This window comes from Trichechus manatus, unplaced genomic scaffold (genome assembly GCF_000243295.1).
Source record: "Trichechus manatus latirostris isolate Lorelei unplaced genomic scaffold, TriManLat1.0 scaffold00021, whole genome shotgun sequence".
Taxonomy (NCBI): domain Eukaryota; kingdom Metazoa; phylum Chordata; class Mammalia; order Sirenia; family Trichechidae; genus Trichechus; species Trichechus manatus.
Window position 1 is genome coordinate 5,966,796 of NW_004443957.1, and position 18,972 is coordinate 5,985,767.

General features: G+C 38.4%; 1 protein-coding gene across 1 annotated transcript; it reads right to left on the minus strand.

The window, feature by feature from the left end:
• Positions 1–14,207: 14,207 nt before the first annotated feature.
• Positions 14,208–17,148, minus strand: MAP10 (microtubule associated protein 10). The gene has a single exon (XM_004372937.2). It carries the CDS (start codon positions 17,146–17,148, stop codon positions 14,407–14,409), a length of 2,742 nt encoding a protein of 913 aa, XP_004372994.1. The 3' UTR covers positions 14,208–14,406.
• Between the last annotated feature and the right edge of the window lie 1,824 nt (positions 17,149–18,972).

Here is an 18,972-nt window from a genome sequence, read left to right on the forward strand (position 1 = left end):
CATAACTTCCTCTAATCCTGCCTCACTAACATCATACAGGTTAAGATTCACAACATGTATGATAATCACATCAGATCACAAAATGGTGGACAACCACACAATACTGGGAATCATGGCCTAGCCAAGTTGACATACATTTTTGGGGGACACAGTTCAAATCCATAACAGTCATTATTGTTGCAGTTTTACCATGATGATTGAATATTTATGTCCTTTCTATTTCCAAAGAGTAAATTGAGACACATTACAATATAAAAGTATGTATGCTATTGGTATAACCACTTTGTAAATTGTTTTACAGTATTTACTAAATCTCAACATGAGAATACTTTATGACCCAGCAATTCCATTCCTACCAAAAGAAATGTTTACATATAGTTACAAATATATATATTTATATATATGTATGTGTGTGTTTATATAGATATACACACATATATATATACATATATATGTATGTACATGTATATCTTTGTATCTCTATATCTATATTCATAGCTGAACAATTCCTAATAGCCAAAATAATGAAAATCACTTAAATATCCATTAACAGTTGCATGCATAAATAAATGGGGGTACATTCACACAAATTTGGAAGTTGTCAAGGATTTCATTTTACTTGGATCCACAATCAGCACCCATGGAAGCAGCAGTCAAGAAATCAAACAACATATTCCATTGGCCAAATCTGCTGCAAAAGATCTCTTTAAAGTGTTAGCAAAGATGTCACTTTGAGGACTAAGGTGTGCCTGACCTAAGCCATGGTGTTGTCAATCATCTCATATGCACACAAAAGCTGTACAATGAATAAGGAAGACCAAAGAAGAATTGATGCCTTTTAATTATGGTGCTGGCAAAGAATATTGAATATACCATGAATCGCTAGAAGAATGAACAAATCTGTCTTGGAAGAAGTATAGCCAGAATGCTCCTTAGAAGCGAAGATGGTGAGACTTCGCTACATTGGACATGTTATCAGGAGGGACCAGACCCTGGAGATGGACTTCATGCTTGGTAAAGTAGAGGTCAGTGAAAAAAAGGAAGACCCTCAATAGGATGGATTGACACAGTGGCTACAACAATGGGCTCAAACACATCAATGATTATGAGGGTGGCGCAGGACCAGGCAGTGTTCATTCTGTTATACAGAGGATCACTATGAGTTGGAATCAACTTAACGGCACCTAAAGACAACATCTACACAATGGAATCATAAAAAATAATGAGATTCAATCAATGACCTACAACTATATGCCACAATATGAATGAATCTGACAAAAATAAAGTTGAGCAGAAAAGCCTGATACAGAAGTGTACACACTGTGTTATCCCATGAAACTAATCTAGGTGACAGAATTCAGGAAAGTATTTCCCTTTGAGTTGGGGGAGGGTAGGGGAGGATAGTAACTGGAAGGGGAAATCGGGGCTGCCAAGGTTGTGGTAATGTTTTGTTTCTTAAACTCAACGCTGTTACACAAGAATGTTTACTTTGGGAAATATATTTAGTTGTATGCTTGTTATTTGTTACTTTTCTGTATAAATGTTACACTTCACAGAATCTCCTACACATTTTTCTCAGATTTCTGTATGCAGACTTGCAACCTTTGCATTTCCAAATGAATCTACCTTGTTACAGTATGTTGATGATTTACTCATATGCTCCACCTCCTGGCACGCTTGCCTGGAGGACAGCATAACTTTTCTAAAACATTTAGCTAACAGAGGACATAAAGCTTCTAGAGAGAAGTTACAACTAGTTCAGCCTTCTGTCAAATATTTGGGTCACTTGATTTCTGCAGAAGGCATTTCTATTGACCCGAAGAGAATAGAAGCTATTGCAATTTTTCCTTTGCCTAAAACAAAGAAAAAAATAAGGGGATTTTTAGGACTCTGTGTCTACTTTTGGGCCTGGATTCATAATTTTCCTCTCATGGCTCAGCCTTTATACAAATATTTGGAAACCTCTAAGCCTGATCCATTCTATCTTACCCCAGAAGATCAAGGGGTGATAATTAAATTGAAAGAAGCTTTGACTAGCACGCTTGCCTTAGGATTCCCTAACTAACATTTGAATGTTTCTCTTTTTGTACATGAAGTTTCTGGTAATGCATTAGGTGCTCTTACATGGAAACATAGAGGAAAAAATAGACCTGTTGGTTACTATAGCCTGCAGCTGATCTTGTGGCTAGAGCCTACCCTGCTTGCCTCAAGGGTGTAGCTGCTACTAAAAAATTAATAGAAACCACTACAGACATAGTTTTGGGAAAAATTTTAGACATATATGTACCACATGCTGTGTCTGCATTAATTCTGCTTTAACCTAACACTTATCCACCAGAAGACTTACCGCTTATGAAGTTCTTCTTCTGGCGGCTTCAAATATTAGACTACTTACGGTGGCTACTTTAAACTCAGCTGCCCTTCTCCCTATAACTGATAAAGATGATTGTCTCTCCCATGATAGTTTAGATTTAACCGAACAGCTTCTGACTCCCCTTAGTGATTCAAAGGAAACTCCTTTGACAAACCCTGATATGGTGATATTTGTAGATGGCTCCTATTTGAAACCAAACCCTGACTCTCATTACCAGTCTAGTTATGCTGTTACAACTTCTACTGGAGTCCTTGAAAGTCAGGCTCTCCCTGAAGCCACTTCAACTCAGCAAGCTGAAAATAGCTCTTACCAAAGCCTGTAAACTTGCTGAAGGGAAGTCTGTGAATATCTTTTACAGATTCCATATATGCTATGGTGGTTATTCATGATTTTGGTATGCTATGGAAACAAAGAGGGCTTTTAACTTCTTCTAGTAACATTATTAAAAATGGGGCTTTAGTAGCAAACATTTTGGATGCTTTGTTGATCCCCTCTGAAATCACTGTAATTAAAATACAGGCCGTCCAGCCTAAAGGAGTTCCCCAAACCGAAGAAATTAGAGGAAATAACCTCACTGTTGCAGCTGTTAAACAGGTCTCTTCCCAAATTGTTTTTGCCCCTATTATATCAGAAGAGTTTATAGAGGGGTCTCTGGAGGGACTTACGGAGAACTCTTCTCATGAAATGACTAGTATTTTTGCAGCCACCAAAGAAAAGCTTTTGAAACATCAGCAAATGGCTCAATCAGGTGAAATTGAAACATGGAAAAAGTCAGGCTGTCACCAAGACCCTGACACCAAATTATGGTTAAGGCCTGATGATAAAATTGTTCTTCCTAAATTTTGGCATGTCCTTATGATGAGGGTTCTACATAAGAATGCTCATGTAGGGAGAGATAAAGTGATTGAAATAAAATAAAAAATGCAGGTGGTGAAAATTTTCTGAAGCAGCTGAGCATTTGGCCACTCATTGTTCTTTTTGTCCCTGTTATAACCCCAGGAAACATCTTTAAGAGTTTACCTGGTCAATACCCTTGCTTTCTGGATGTACCCTTAAATGGCAAGTAGATATTACCCAGCCTCACCGTCAAATGGTTATAAATATATCTTAATGATGATTTGTAGATTTTCACATTGGGTGATGGCTTTCCCCTGTCGAAGTGCCACTGTTTCTTTTGTAGCAAAAAGCTCCTCAAAAACATAATACCTACCAGGGGAGCACCGAAAATTCTTTGTAGTGATCAGGAAACTCATTTTACTGGACACGTAATTCAAGAATTATGCATAGTCTTCCCCCATATAGTAGGCATTGCATTGTGCTTATCACCCTCAGTCCTCTGGACTCATAGAAAGAACAACTGGTATAATAAATACTCAATTTGCTAAGTTTTCTGAATCCTTAGGCTTGTGTTGGACTAAAGTTCTCCCTTTGGTTCTTTTAAATTTGAAAAGCACTCCTTTTGGATCTCATAGACTTACTTCTTACGAAATAGTTACTGGAAGGCCTATGACCCTTCTTTACATTGATTCTACCAACCCTAACTTAGTGCAACTCTTATTATTGAAATATTGTCAATCTCCAACGCAATATTCTAAGACGTATTTTTCACAGATTAAAGAAGCATTTGAGGAGCAAAAACCTGGTTATCTTCCTTTACTTAATATTCCCCAAAAGATTGTTTATTGGAAAAGACACCAACTAAAGGATTCTTTAGAGCCTTGCTGGAAAAGCCTTATCTAGTTCTTTTAACTAACCCTTGTGCAGTAAAATTGGAAGAAATTAACCCTAGGATTCATTTATCACAGTTAAAGAAAGTTAAAGCACCTATCTGGACTTGTCAGCCAGCTGTAGATTTGAAATTCAGACTAAAGCACCCTAGATACCAGAAGCAAGTGACTTCAAAAGCAGGCTGCTGACTCTGAGACCACAGAATGAGATTATGTGCAAGCAGCTGAAGTCTTTGGACTCTGTTTCTTAGCTATTGGTATTTTAATAGTTTGGACTATTTTTTACTTACTTGCGAAATTATTTCTTAGCGGCTTTGGTAATCATCGAACATCTTTAACCCTAACCTAATGAGTTGATTGAAATTGTTTCACATTGTTTAATAGCCTTTGAAACAAGTTTTGTTTTACCATCTTAGATTCATCTCCTAGTACATTACTAGAAAATAATTTTTTTAACTAACCTCTTCTCTGTTATGAAGTTTTTAATAAGTATTTTCTTTCTGTTTATTATAACCATCACTGTCACTTAGAATGAAAGTGCTTTCATCAGATTAACTCAGTTAATAGCCAGCACCAGTAATTTGACTGAATATTGAGTATGTCACTCTCCCTTGGTCTACACAAGACCATACTGATCTTCTCACTGTGCCAGTCTTGGATTAGAGGTTCACATTTAATTTTACTATTGATTTTGAGAGATCATTTAAATGGGCTATTTATGTCAAATTATGGCTACCTCCAGAATTATCCACTTATCCGTCAGGTCCCTGTTTCAATCTTACTTGTGCCTGGAGAGGATGATTTATTCTCTCCACAATATACAATCTTTTTATTAATGACACTTACTATTATTCTGCAGTAGCAGATAACTGTTTTACAAATGATCAGAATCTCCCAGTTTGTGCCCAACTCTGGGATCCCCTTAACTTGGAGAGTTACCCATTTGTGAGGATTCATGAACTGCATACTGGCTTGAAAGGGCCAATAAGTCCATTCAATTTCCTAATATTCAAATCAGGGCAGGTCTGTTATGTGTCCTATCTGGATATGTCTTTTTATGTGGAGGATCAGAAAAAAAGATCTTCCTTTTTTTAAGAAAAAAGTCCAATGAGTCACCCTATACTTGGGCCTTTCCATGTTTAGACGGTTGTAATATGTTGAGCCAGTGCACCTTAGATAATCTTCAGGTTTCCATGAGTGTCCATTCACACAGTGACAGCTTACAATGGAACAGTGACTTGAAATTAATATCCCCACAGAGAAGAGAACATGTCCTCTCAGATAATCCCATCGCTGATAGGCCTGGATGGGGCTGATCATTTCTTTGAGTACTTGTTCTGACTATTGGTATATTACAATTAGAAAAATTTATTCACAATCTATCTGCCACTATGGTTCATATAGCACATAGTGTTGCTGATGGAATGACAGCTCAGAAGAGATCCTTAGAATCTCTTGTTAAAGTTGTCTTAGATAACAGAAAAACTTGTGATTTTCTCCTAGTTTAGCAAGGAGGAGTTTGTGCTATTGCCAATACCTCTTGCTGTTCGTGGATAAATACCTCTGGAGAAGTGGAACAAGATGTCTTTAAAATACACCAGAAGGCCTCCTGGTTACATATCATTCCTCCCATGACTGTTTCTTCCTTCTTTGATTTTTTAGCTGGTTACCTCAAAGTATTGGATCTGGAATACACTCTTTTCTACTAGCCTGCCTACTCCTTTTAATCATTGTAATTGTCATTACAGGGCTTGTTAAATGTATTATGCACTATGTTTCTCATTGCCACAGCGAACCCTTGAGACATCTAGCCATAGCCATGTGATGAATTACGTATTTAGAAGAAACTAATTTTGCTAAGGAAAATGAAATTTAGCACTGGGATCAGACATTTTTGGGAATGCCAAATTGTTCCTCCAATGTGGCCTTGTTTGCAACACTTAACCAGACCAAAAGCCAACTCTCCCTGAAGATGAGGCCTGAAGGAATAGCATCTGGGGTCTTAAAAGCTCAAACAGTGCATCCGTCTCCAAGATAGTAAATCCTTGCCAAAGACAGATAACACATTTGTGGGTGATCTGCACCCTCTAGTCATGGCTTGATCAAAATGGGACATGTGTAAGCAAACCCCAAAACCAAGGTATTTGGCATAACTAAGATAGCTGCCCCAGAACAAATTAAAACTCCATTTCGAATCAAAACCGCAGCTAGGCCTGAAATCTTCACTCCTGCTGCCCTGAGGAGACTGTTCAGCTTCTTGTAAAAGTTTAACTGCTGATAGCACAGAAAGGAGCAAAAGTCAAGATTTTAGCTTGTATTAGGAATTATTTGTCAAAAAGATGTTTGTCACAAATGTTTATGCAGCTTGATCCAAGAAGAATGCCTTGGTCAAAGTGTTCTCAGAGGTTAGAGAATAGAATTGATAATGTTTAGAAAGCTTGTAGCTTAATGATCTCCCTTGTAACTTTTGCCCTGTAACCCCTTCAGGCCTGCGAGCGTGCAGCCCCTTGTTTACTCCACCTGATAAAAACCTCACTGTCCCCCTGCAACGTGAAACACTATGATATCTTGCCTGGGTATTATGATGCATCCTTGTTTCGTGAACCCTTCTCCCAATAAAACTCTTCAGTTTCACTCCTAACAGAGTGTAAGACTGGTGCTTCACTACAACAACAGATACCAAAAAACCAAACCAAACCTGTTGCTGTCAAGGCAATTCTGACTCAGAGCCACCCTACAGAACAGAGCAGAACCTGCCCCATAGTGTTTTCAAGGAGCAGCTGGTGGATTGGAACTGCCGACCTTTTGGTTAGCAACTGAACCCTTAACCACTGCACCACCAGGGCTCCTGTGACAACAAATAAACTACACAAAAGTGTAAAAGAGAAAGAGATTAGAAACAAACTAAAGAAAATAGAGAGAACTATACCAGTAACTGGTGATAAGCAAGTACTGAAATGAACGTTAAAATTTATATCTGAGCTTTCTGGTAGCTAATGTAACAGGTAGCTTGACGGGTTAAATACTTGACTGTGTGCAATAGAATCAAAACTGTTCTTCAAGGAAGTGAATTTCCCTTGACTTTAAGCTTTATCCTAAAGCTATATGTTCAAAAACATGGATAGGTAATCAATTGAAACAGAGCTTTTCAGAGCATAGATCAGGCCATTTTGTCACCATTTTCTGATGAAAAATTATCTTGTAGTAGCAAGCAAGAAGAGGAGTCCTGGTGGCAGAATGGTTAAGCACTTGGCTGCTAACTTAAAGGTCAGCAAACCCACCAGTTGTCTGTGGGAGAAAGATGTGGCAGTCTGCTTCCGTAAAGATTACTGCCTTGGAAACCCTATCAGTCGGTTCTACTCTGTCCTATAGGGTTGCTATGAGTAGGAATGGACTCAATAACAATGAGTTTTGTTTTGTTTGTTTTTTAAGGAGGCAAGAAACTAGGAAACTCAATTTTTCTGGGCCTCAGTTTCCTTATTTATAAAATGAGAGAGCTAAACTAAGTGATTTCTAAAGTATCTTCTAGCTCCAAATTATGAGTTCAAGCTTTCTTTTCTGACAATAATTGTCAACAATTTCAGCTGCTTCTTAATACCGCAACTATACTCATGGTAGTATGATCATATTCTCAGCATACAGATGGCTACTTATTTGTTGATGCAGGAAAGCATACATCTGGTTCAGTAAAGACAATCAATTAATTTAGTTAGAAGATAAAAATAAAAGATGCAAAAAGAAAAGACTAAAATATAGCATGGATTGATGTTTAAAACTGTAATGTTGTCTATTTATAGAGACTATTGCTATCCACTCTGATTCTGGTAATAGTATGATAAGTTTTGAAAGAATATTAATTTCCTGAGATTTATGCCAAGAACCTTTCAGTTTATCCTGGATTAAGAAAGGCAATGAATATGGAAAACAGCCTCAGTTTCCTCTTCTCTAATCATACTTAACTCAGAGGAGCTGTGAAGATTAATTAAGATAGTAGAAGTCCCTCATAAGCTGTAAAGTAAGTGTTATTCAGTATAAGGAGGCTTTAGTGTTAAAATTAATAACAGTTACAACAACAATGGAAACTACATAATCTAATTACTTTGTTAAATATAAATTAATTGAGATGTAAAGGGGTGGCTCTCCAATGAATTTTCCAATGAAAACATTAGCCACCAGAAAGCTCAGATATAAATTTTAATGATCATTTCAGTAACTACTTGTCACCAGTTACTAGTACAGTTATCTCTCCATTTTCTTTAGTTTAGTTTCTAATCTCTCTCTCTTTTACACTTTTGTGTAGTATATATGTTGTCATAGCGAAGCACTGGTTTTACATTCTGTTAGGAGTGAAACCGAAGAGTTTGGTTTTAATTGCTGTTGAAAAGATTCTGTCACTAACACTGGTTCTTAGAGGTTGACAGTATGAGTTCACTCTGCAGATGCATGAGGTAGGAAGAGAACACCAATAAATCATACACCCCTGAAAGAAGCACTAGAAGAAAGTTTCCCCTGAAAATAGTTCTCCCCTCCAATATACGTGGCTACTGGCTATTACAGAGAATATCGGGGATATGGAGTACTTTGCTGACAAGAAGCAGATGCCGATATTCAGGAATTTCTCAGAAGTTTAGAAAGACCTTTTCTCTCAGGTTAACAAATGCTGTCCCAAAGTACTGGAAATATTATCAAGAATTCTGGATATCCAAGCAGTAATTTTCAGACTGACTCTTCTGACAATATGGCTTCTCCACATCTAAAGCAATTCATTATTTTTTATGTCATTCTGAGTCCAGAATTCAGTCCCAATTCACTCCACAGGATTAACACTGAAATCACAAGTTATGAAATACAGTACTCCAGGCAGCTGATGGGTGTGAGACTCTGTAATTGAACACCTTCCCTTAATAAAACAAAATCCAAAATCCTCCAAGGTTTTTAGTAGAGAATAGCTGAAGGAGAAATCTCTAGGTAGAAATGAGGGGCTTTAAAATGTCCCCTCAGTCCTTCACCCTCTCTTTGCCTCTCACCAATATGTAGACCCTTAGGGTATGCTGCTCCTCCTCTAGGATTTCAGTTCCTTCATGAGCCACAACCAAATCCCTTTCCTATTGCTTATGCCTCACTTAGAAGGTCCTTCAAAAATAACTGCATTAAAACTAAGATGAACACAAAAAAGAACAAACATGCAGAATTCTAAACAGTAAAACTTACAAGTACAGGTTTCGGATACATCACTTTAATTTGCTACTTTAATTTGCATTATGCAGATGACATGACCTTGCTTGCTGAAAGTGAAGAGCACTGAAATCACTTACTGATGAAGATAAAAAACTACAGCCTTCAGTATGGATTACATTTCAACATAAAGAAAACAAAAATCCTCACAACTAGACCAATAAGCAACATCATGATAAGCGGAGAAATTATTGAAGTTGTCATTTTACTTGGATTCACAATCAACACCCATGGAAGCAGCAGTCAAGAAATCAAATGACACATTGCATTGGGCCAATCTGCTGCACAAGACCTCTTTAAAGTGCCAAAAAGCAAAGATGTCACTTTGAGAACTAAGGTGTGCCTGTCCCAAGCCATGGTATTTTCAACAGCCTCATATGCATGCAACAACTGGACAATGGGTAAGGAAAACTGAAGAAGAATTAATGATGTTGGCAAAGAATATTGAATATATCACGGATTACCAGAAAAGAATGAATAAATCTGTCTTGGAAGAAGTACAGCCAGAATTCTCCTTTAAAAGTAAGGATGGCAAGACTCCATCTCACGTACTTTGGATATGTTATCAGGAGGGACCAATCCCCGGAAAATGACATCATGCTTGGTAAGGTAAAGGGTCAGTGAAAAAGAGGAAGACCGTTAATGAGATGGGCTTCATTCTGTTTTACATGGGATCACTATGAGTTGCAATGGACTCAATGGCACCTAACAACAAATTTGCTGCTAGGATTAGTGGTCTGCATATTCTTGGTGTCAAATGCAAAAATACTAGTTTTACTCTTTGGTCCCAATTCCTTTCTACTAGGTAATCTCTAGCCCAGTGTTAGCTTCTCCATTGTAGTCAGGGTTCTGCTTCTGCTTTTTCCCATGGCCTGCTCCTATCTGCTCCCATAAAGATTACAGCCTTGGAAACCCTATGGGTCAGTTCTACCCTGTGCTATAGCGTTGCTATGGGTCAGAATTGACTCGAAGGCAACGAGTTTTTGGTTTGGTGCTCCTACTTCCAAGTATTGCTGACTGAGCATGACGTTTATCTGGGGCTCTGTTAGAAAACACTATCTTTTCATTTCTCCAGTAGCACCTTCATTGAGGTATGTTGACTAGTGGCTATCTAATCCATTTTTCATCAACCTAATCCCAACTGTTTTGTATCTTCCAAAAGTTCATCAACTGTCTTGTCTACCACCAGCACTTTCCCTGTTTTTCACAGCTATCAGTTCGTTCTTACTTTAAGTCTCTTCTGTCATTTCAGTGGGATTTTGAAAGGAAAGGAACATAACCTATTTTAGTGCATGATTTTGAAAAAAAGTTGTTACCTGAATTTTCTTTTTTTTCTGGAATTAATGTATATTATAGTATAATGGAGATGTAAGAAAAGCATTTGAAAAATAAAGAAATATTTCTACCACTATGGCTTGGCATTCCAAGCTAATGATGCTTATCATGAAGTCTGTTACTTCCTGACATGACAAGTAGATCTCTAGAGAAAATCAGTAAGAATGTCCTGGTCTTTGACACAGTAAGTTTTCCTTGTATTGTTCTAGGTTAAAAATTAGGAGGAAGATCCAGCTGGCTCATATATTATCATTCTGTACAACTCCTAAATATTTTAATCAAAATTAAACCATAAACAGCCTGAAGGATGGCTGCTTCTCTAGGTTCAAGGAGTTTGACTCAATAAGCATAAATATTGCTTATTTTATTTGTATGTTACTTTCTTTGTTATGGAATTTTTTGACTTGGCAAAAACACAATGCAGTAATTAAAAAGTTGGTTGGTAAATTCATGGTTTTTAGCTTATATATTTTGTACATGTAAGAGTTCGGTTTCTAAGTATAATTTCATAATAAATTCTCTGCTTGTATAGGAAGAAAAATATAAATTGAGATGTAAAGGAATGGCTCTCAACAGAAAGCCACAAGCGTATGACAGAAGTTCAATACCATTGTTCTTTGTATTTGAAAATGTCATTAATAGCATGCATGTAACTGAAGAAAGAAACAGCATATTGTATGCATCTATACAGGATCTGTTTATGGCAACAGTTCAAAAGACTTGGCATTATTGACAGCTGCCTCCCAAGCTGCAAACATTAGTACTACACCGAAGTCTTAACATCATTTCTGTGGCTCGCTTTGCTTTTTAGACCCTCATCCATTCAGCCTCGCCCATAGCAGTTTAGATGCTCATGTTGTTCAGAAAAGCTGGATTGCAATAGCTTAGTTTTACAAGTCAACAACGGGTCTCCCTTATTGATGCCCTTGAAATACTATTTCATGATTCAATTACTTTAAGCAATTAAGGAAATAAATAAGGCTTCAAGATTGGTATCTATTAAGAAATTCTTAAAAAATTTTAAGTTTATTGTAGAATTCTAATACTCTAATAAGTTGTAGAATTAAAACATGAAATAGAATTTGAAGATAGAATGCAAATGGGAAGTACAAAATACATGAAAGTAGGTCATTTCCACTAGAATTATACTAGGAAAACCAACACCATAATTCTAGAAACAACTACTACTGGGGTTAGCTCCAATAAAAGCTTATTCAGCTCTTCAGTTTTGCAAGTTAAAGTGCATAGTTCTATAGTCTTTGTGTTGAGTACCTTAAACACACTGAATTCATCATTTTCATCTATTCTCATCATAGACAGTGACATAGTACTCTCAACCAAATAAATAAACCAGTTGGTTTTAAGTAATTATTTATTTGATGATTTCTGAAATTGTTTGTAGCTTTTTGTCTCTTTCAATGAAGAATTGCTATTGAAAGTATACACACTAAATTGAAGTCATTTGAATATCTAGCTACAGTTGTTGTTAGCTGCCGTTGAGTCGGCCATCGACTCATGGTGACCCCATGCACAACGGAACAAAATGCTGCCAGGTCCTGCTCCATCCCCATGATCCGGTGAGGATCAGACGTTGCGATCCATAAAATTTTTATTGGCTGATTTTCAGAAATAGATCTCCAGGCCTTGCTTTCTAGACCATCTTAGTCTGGAAGTTCTGTTGAAACACGTTGAGCATTATAGCAACACACAAGTCTCCACTGATAGACAGCTGGTGGCTGTGCATGAGGGGCATTGGTGGGGAATCAAACCCAGGTTTCCTGCATGAAGGGGAAAATTTTACCACTGAACCACCACTGCCCCTCTAGCTATAGTACCTGGCATTAAACTATTTTGATTTTGTGAGATGATATATGCTTTCTACTTACAGAAAAATTAAGACCATAGCCATTGAAAACATTTCATATTTCAAAACTGCCATAATTTCTGTAACTCTAAGAAATTATTTTTGATAATTTAAAATAATAAAAATGTCATAATGATTACTTACTGGTGATCATTTATAATTTAAAATACTTCATTGGTCCTATTGCTTAGGACTGCATTATTATGCTTGGCATTCAAGGCTCTCTACAACTTGGGATTTTCCTTACTCAACAAATTTCTTTTCTACCACTGTGTAGTATGAACTCACGATTCTAAACAAGGTAATATTCCTACTGTCCCACGAATATATTATGCTCATTCCCATCATCATTCTTTTATTCATATTGTTCCTCAAAACATAACATCCTCTTCTCATTATCTATCTAAATCCTATCAATTATTACAATTATTCAAACCATAAACAAACAAAAACTCGTTGCCCATCCAGTCGATTCTAAGTCACAGCAACCCTACAGGACAGAGTAGAATGTCCCACAGGGCTTCCTAGGAGCAGCTGGTGGATTCAAACTACTGACCTTTGGGTTAGCAGCCAAGCTCTTAACCACTGTGCCACCACAGCTCCATTTCAAACCATACTGCCTGTATAATTATTCAATTACTTGTAAGTAAATGAAAATTAGGGACTCATACATCTAAATATATAACACATACATTAAAAAGTGTAAAAATTAAAGTATAACACAACTAAAATAGGGCATATGTAAATATTTGAACACAAAGTTTAAGTATAAAAGCAATGGAAGTATTTATAAGAAAATGATCATTAGACTTCATAAAAACACTTCTTTGCATTAAAAAAAAACTATTGAACAACTTAAAATGACAATAAACTGAATACCTATTCAAGAAACTGTATAGGAAGACATCTTTTTTAAAAAAATCCTCTCTCCAATGACTTCACAGAACACCTGAAAACTGTTCATAACCAGGAAAACAAAGATGTTACAGTCAAATAAACGTATCTCCAAAAAGGATTTTCTGTAGGTTTATTTTTATGGGTTTTGCTTGTTTCTACTGCTTAATTCTATTCCCGCTCATTAAGTATTAAATGCCTGGCCTTCATCCATTTGTTCAACAGACATTTTTATTGCACCCCAACCACATGCCAGAGACTGTGCTAGGTACTAAATAGATATGGTTCCTGTCATCATAGAACCTTCTATGATAGACTGTACTAGGTGCAAAACAGATACGGTTCCTTCCATCTCAGAACCTAATCCTAGTGGAAAATAAACATTAATCAAGTAATTACACAAATTGTGGTTAAGAAAGGTATACAGCTGTATGACAATGTGACAGACTTCAACTTGGGAATATGGGTTATGGATGTGAAAATGCAAGTTTTATATACTGAGTCAAAGCCTTAAATAATCAGTATCTATATAAAACTGTAAGCTCGTATAACAGCAGGGGCTGTCTTCTGTACTTTTATACCTTTTTGCACCTCACGCAGTAAGTCTACTACATTTGTTAAATTATCTATTTGCAGTATAATTTGAGACTACCCTTATTAACAAGACTTCATTCAATGGTGTATAGGAAGTCTGTTTTAGAAAGACACTCTGATAGATACTTTAGTAACATACTTTTATTCTTATAAAACAACAATTTAAAAAGAACGCTTACCTAGGTTATAAAGTGATTTCACGATCAACATTGTCAGATTTATCGGTAGAATATTATTTAAATATCAAACGAATAATAAACTTATTTCTGTTTCTTGAATTATTTACATAATGTGTGTTAAAATAATGTAGAAAGTTAATTTTTTTTTCATTAGCAGTACACAGATTATAAAAAATATTCATAGTTGTTAAAAGCACATCAGTTTTATACCGTATATCCTGGAAGTTTATTTATTACTAATTCACAGATATCTTTGCATTGCTTGGAAATATTTAGTGAACCAACTTCATCACTGCCTTCTTCAAACTGATCTGATGTACTGCCCTCCAGGGCATTAAGTTCTAATTCTGACAAATTAGATGGCAGATAAGAACTCACTTGAGATGTCCTTGGTGACTGACTTTTTTCTAAAGACTTGCAATCAGTTTTTCTTTTAAGTTTAATAGAGATGTTTTGATCCCTCTTTATAACTTTAGAATTATGCATACTATTTTGGTCTACCTGTTTTTCTTCTTCCTCAGTCCAATGTGATGAAGATAAATCACTGGTAGAGATACTACAGGCTTCCTCAAAACTTTTATGCCGAGTCTTTGAACTATGACATCTTTTATATGAGTGCACTGGTGATCCAGCTGAAAAAGGTGGGCTAAGAATAGAACTTTTTTCACTGCTATTTTTCCTTAAGGATGATCTTGCTTCACTAGACTTACTTGTATATTGACAACGTTTTGGATTTTCTGGCCTGCTGTCATGAGCTTGGAAACTTCTGCTGGTGTCCTCAGTGGTACAGAAATCTTCAGAATAACAAGGACTGGTAAAGTCATCTGAATACTTCAGTTCTGAGATGCTTTCAGAGCAACTATTTTTACTTAGTTTATTTTCACTTATATCAGCAATAAGCACGTCATTATCTGTGGTTTTGATCTGCCTATTAGTTATTTCTTTATCAACTACAATTCTGTCAATTGCATCCTGTTGGAAAACACATGGACTCTGGACTTTCTTCTCCACTTTTCCTTCTAAAATATTTGTCTGAGTAAACTTTTCTGAAACAATGGACTTCGCAGCATTTATTTCTTCCAATGAACCACTATTGGTTCTGTTTTCACTATTATCAACTGTCTTTTTTTCAGTTGCACATTTTAGTTTAGTTTCTTTAGTTGGGCTAGTGTCATCAAAAACCCCACTAATTTGCCTTGAAGTATCAGTATTTTCAGCAAAAGATGCATCTGAATCTAAACACTGATCTTCAGGTAGTTGATGTGGCTTCTGAAGTTGTTTTGCATAGCTTAATACTTTAACTTTGGATGATGGGATTCTGAGTTTTGTACCCAACATTTGTGCTTGCATTTTTCTATACTGTTCTCTTTTTTCATGTACTACCAACATATCAGGATTTGTCTGCTTTAAACGAAGTTTTAGTGTATTCGTTATACCATAAAGTAGTCTTCCCCTTGGAACTTGTTTTTGGGGGATAGCACTGTTCTTTTCAAAACATATACCTTTTTTGAGACGTTCAACTTGATTCTTTCTGTAGTGAAGGCTTACTGACTTCTCCTTTTCCTCTACAGAAAGTTCTTCCTTCTTGGATTCAGATTTACATGTGAATTTGGCAGAAGAGTCTGGTCCCTTCTTATCCTCAGTTCTATATAACCACGCTAGATGAGGATGTATATCAGTAGGGCTTGCCATGGGTTGGTTGTATAACACCGACAACTCAATCAACAAAGCATTTAACAAAGGCAGCTGCCTGATAGTATTAATTCTATTTTGTTCCGTTTGAGGATGACATGCAGTTTGATTACTTGCTCCTATGTCCTGAATATGTGTTGGAGGATTCATAAGCACTGAAGGACTCTCATTTGTTGTGGTACTCACGTATTTTAAAGGACTAGTATGTGTTGGGGGATTTACAACTTTTTCTTCTTGAAAAATACCATGCAGTTCCTCAGGCATATTAACTTGTGGCACAAATGTGATTTTACCCCGTGCAGGAGGCATCTTTTCTTGGGTCAAATGAGTGTAATACAGAGGAGGAGGGCAAAATGTATTGGTTTCAATGTCCAATTCTGTGACTTCCTGATTTAAGGGGCTATTACATCTCCTACTGCTAGCATTTGAACAAATAACAACAGGGTTGGTTTTGCCCTTTTCTACAGAACCCATGTTATCAGAGCTGGCATCACGGTGGAAAACTATTTCCTTTAAATCCTTCTGTGCCTTTGTGATTTTTAAATCCACCAGGTGCCTATCATCTCCTGAGCTTAGCTCTGCGGTTACCTGCCTTGGCTGTTGTTTTTCCTGCAGGGGCTGGGAACTAACCTCGCATGCCTTTTGCCCCTCTACCCGCTCCAGTCCGCCTCCGGTGGAGGTGACGTGCCGCTCAAGATGACCCTGCAAGCAGCTCCCCAGGTCAGTCAAGCGGTACCCCAGTGCAATGTCCCCAATCCGCTCCCCCGTTAGGTTGAACAAAGGGTAGCTTCCTCGATGACCCTGGGAAGAGACGAACGCGGTCGGGCCCAGGACCTTTCGTACTGCAGCGGCCAGCGAGATACCACAGCTACCCAGGAGCTGCGGGGCGGGAGTTGGGCGCCCAGGGTGCAGCTGCAGGAGCAGCGCGTAAAGCGGGGTTCTAAGGAGCAGGCGGTGCAGGGTGGGAGGGTGCAGGCGGAAGAAACAGGACTTGCCGCGACCGAAGCTGACCACGCCGGGCCGGGATTCCGGGGCGGGCGTGGCGGGGCCGCCAGGAGGGTAAACCAGCAACGTGGGGAAGTCCAGCAGACGGAAGGCCACCGCGGGGCAGAGGGAGCCCGATGGCGACGGCGGCGAGGCCTCCTCCTCCTCCTCCACTGCAACTATGGCCGACGGCAGCACCCTAGCTTCAAGGTGCACCCACTCTACGAGCAGCTCCAGCGAGAATAGCCGCTCTGGCGGTGGCACAGCCATTACTGTTGCCCCAGGAGACGCCCCCGCGGCCTCCAGTTGGCGCGAAGCTTAAGCTGTGGGTCTCGCGAGAGGTATGGCATGGACGAAGGCCCCGGTGCTGTTATCTCGCGAGATTTGAGAGGGGGTGCCCGCGTTCGCGGAGGTCTGTTTGTGTCTGTGGGGTTTATCGCTCTTGCGTGTGTTTGGTCTGTCTGCCTATTTGGTGGAAGCCCTTGTCATCTTCCAGGTTTATATTAACCCAGTTGTTTGATAATAATACCGAGGCTATGAGTGGCAAAATGAAGGCTTTTTTTTTTTTTTGGCGGGGAAAGTCGTGTTTTTCTAACTGCAGAACCCATGCAGTTTGGGAGTCAGGGCAAATCTATCTGAGGGAATATTGAAAGTAAGTCAAGACTCCCTTCCCCACCCCAGGCTAAAGAAGATCAGCTGAGTGAGGCTGGTTATATTGTGTGTAGTCCACCTTCTCTCTGGCTGCTTGTCTGCCAAAAAGATGGTGACACTCCTCTGAGGCGGGCTGGGAGCCTGTATGGGAGCCTCAGTGTTAGGTAGGACTGAGGGCAAGAAATCCACACACACAGTGCATGTGGCCAGATTCTTCCAGCTGAGCAATCACCACGTGTGAGAAAATGATTCCATTCAGTACAACAAATACAGAGAGATCTTCATGCACTGTCACACATTTTCATAGAGACCCACTCCTAACCTCTGACCTAGTCAGCAAGGAAACCAAGGCTGATGTGTGGAAAACTTGGAATGCCATAGTAGGGAATTTGGACTTTATTCTGTATAAATTGTTTTGCATGACCAAGTAACGATATTATCAACGTTTGCAAATGTCGCCATAGAAGAAACATGGAGAACAGATTTTCCTAATAGGAAATTGCATTCAGAGCAATCTGTTAGGAGGCTGTTGCAGTGATTTAAAACTCACTGCCCTCAAATTGATTCCGACTGTTAGTGACCATACAGGACGGAGCAGAACTGCCCCATGGTTTCCAAAGCTGTAAATCTCTATGGGAGCAGACTGCCACATCTTTCTGCCACAGAGCAGCTGGTGGTTCGAACCACTACCAACCTTTTGGTTAGCAGGAGAGGCTTTAACCACTGCACTACCAGGGCTCCTTACAGTGGTCTAAGTCAGGGGTAATTAAGGCCTGAATGGAGTCCAGGGTCAGTGGAGATGAAAAGAAAGGGTAGTTAGATGAGGGGCAGATAGATTAGGCATTTGTGATGGCAGAATTTTAAAATTTGGTGACTGAGAGAGAGAATTTATGGGTAGAAATATTTCTGCTACTTAAGGACAAAATATTGAAGAGGCACAGATCTGAAAAAAAAAAAAACTTTGGATTTTGGGGATATGTGCAGTTTGAAGAAGGAGCCCTGGTGGCACAGTAGTTACCCTCTCGGCTGCTAACCTGAAGATCGGAGGTTGAACCCACCGGTGCTGCATGGGAGAAAAGACTTGTCAATCTGCTCTGGTAAGGATTACAGGCTAGAAAACCCTATGGGGCAGTTCTACTCTGTCCTACAGGGTCCCTGTGAGTTGGAATAGTCTCAAAGGCACACAACATCAACAGTTTGAAGAGCCTGCCAGACATTATGTGGATATGTTCAACTTTATCCAGTTTTATAATTTATAGTTCAGTTATACTGATTTGATGCTCAAAAGAACATTCTGAAGTTCAAGAGAAATTCAGGACTGAAGGGACTTGGTGCTTTAGTGTGGAGACATGTACGAGAGGTTCCATTGCAATATATATAGAAGATACTGCTCCTGGCCTTGGGAATTTTACAATCTAATTGCAGAGAAAAAATACATCAAGT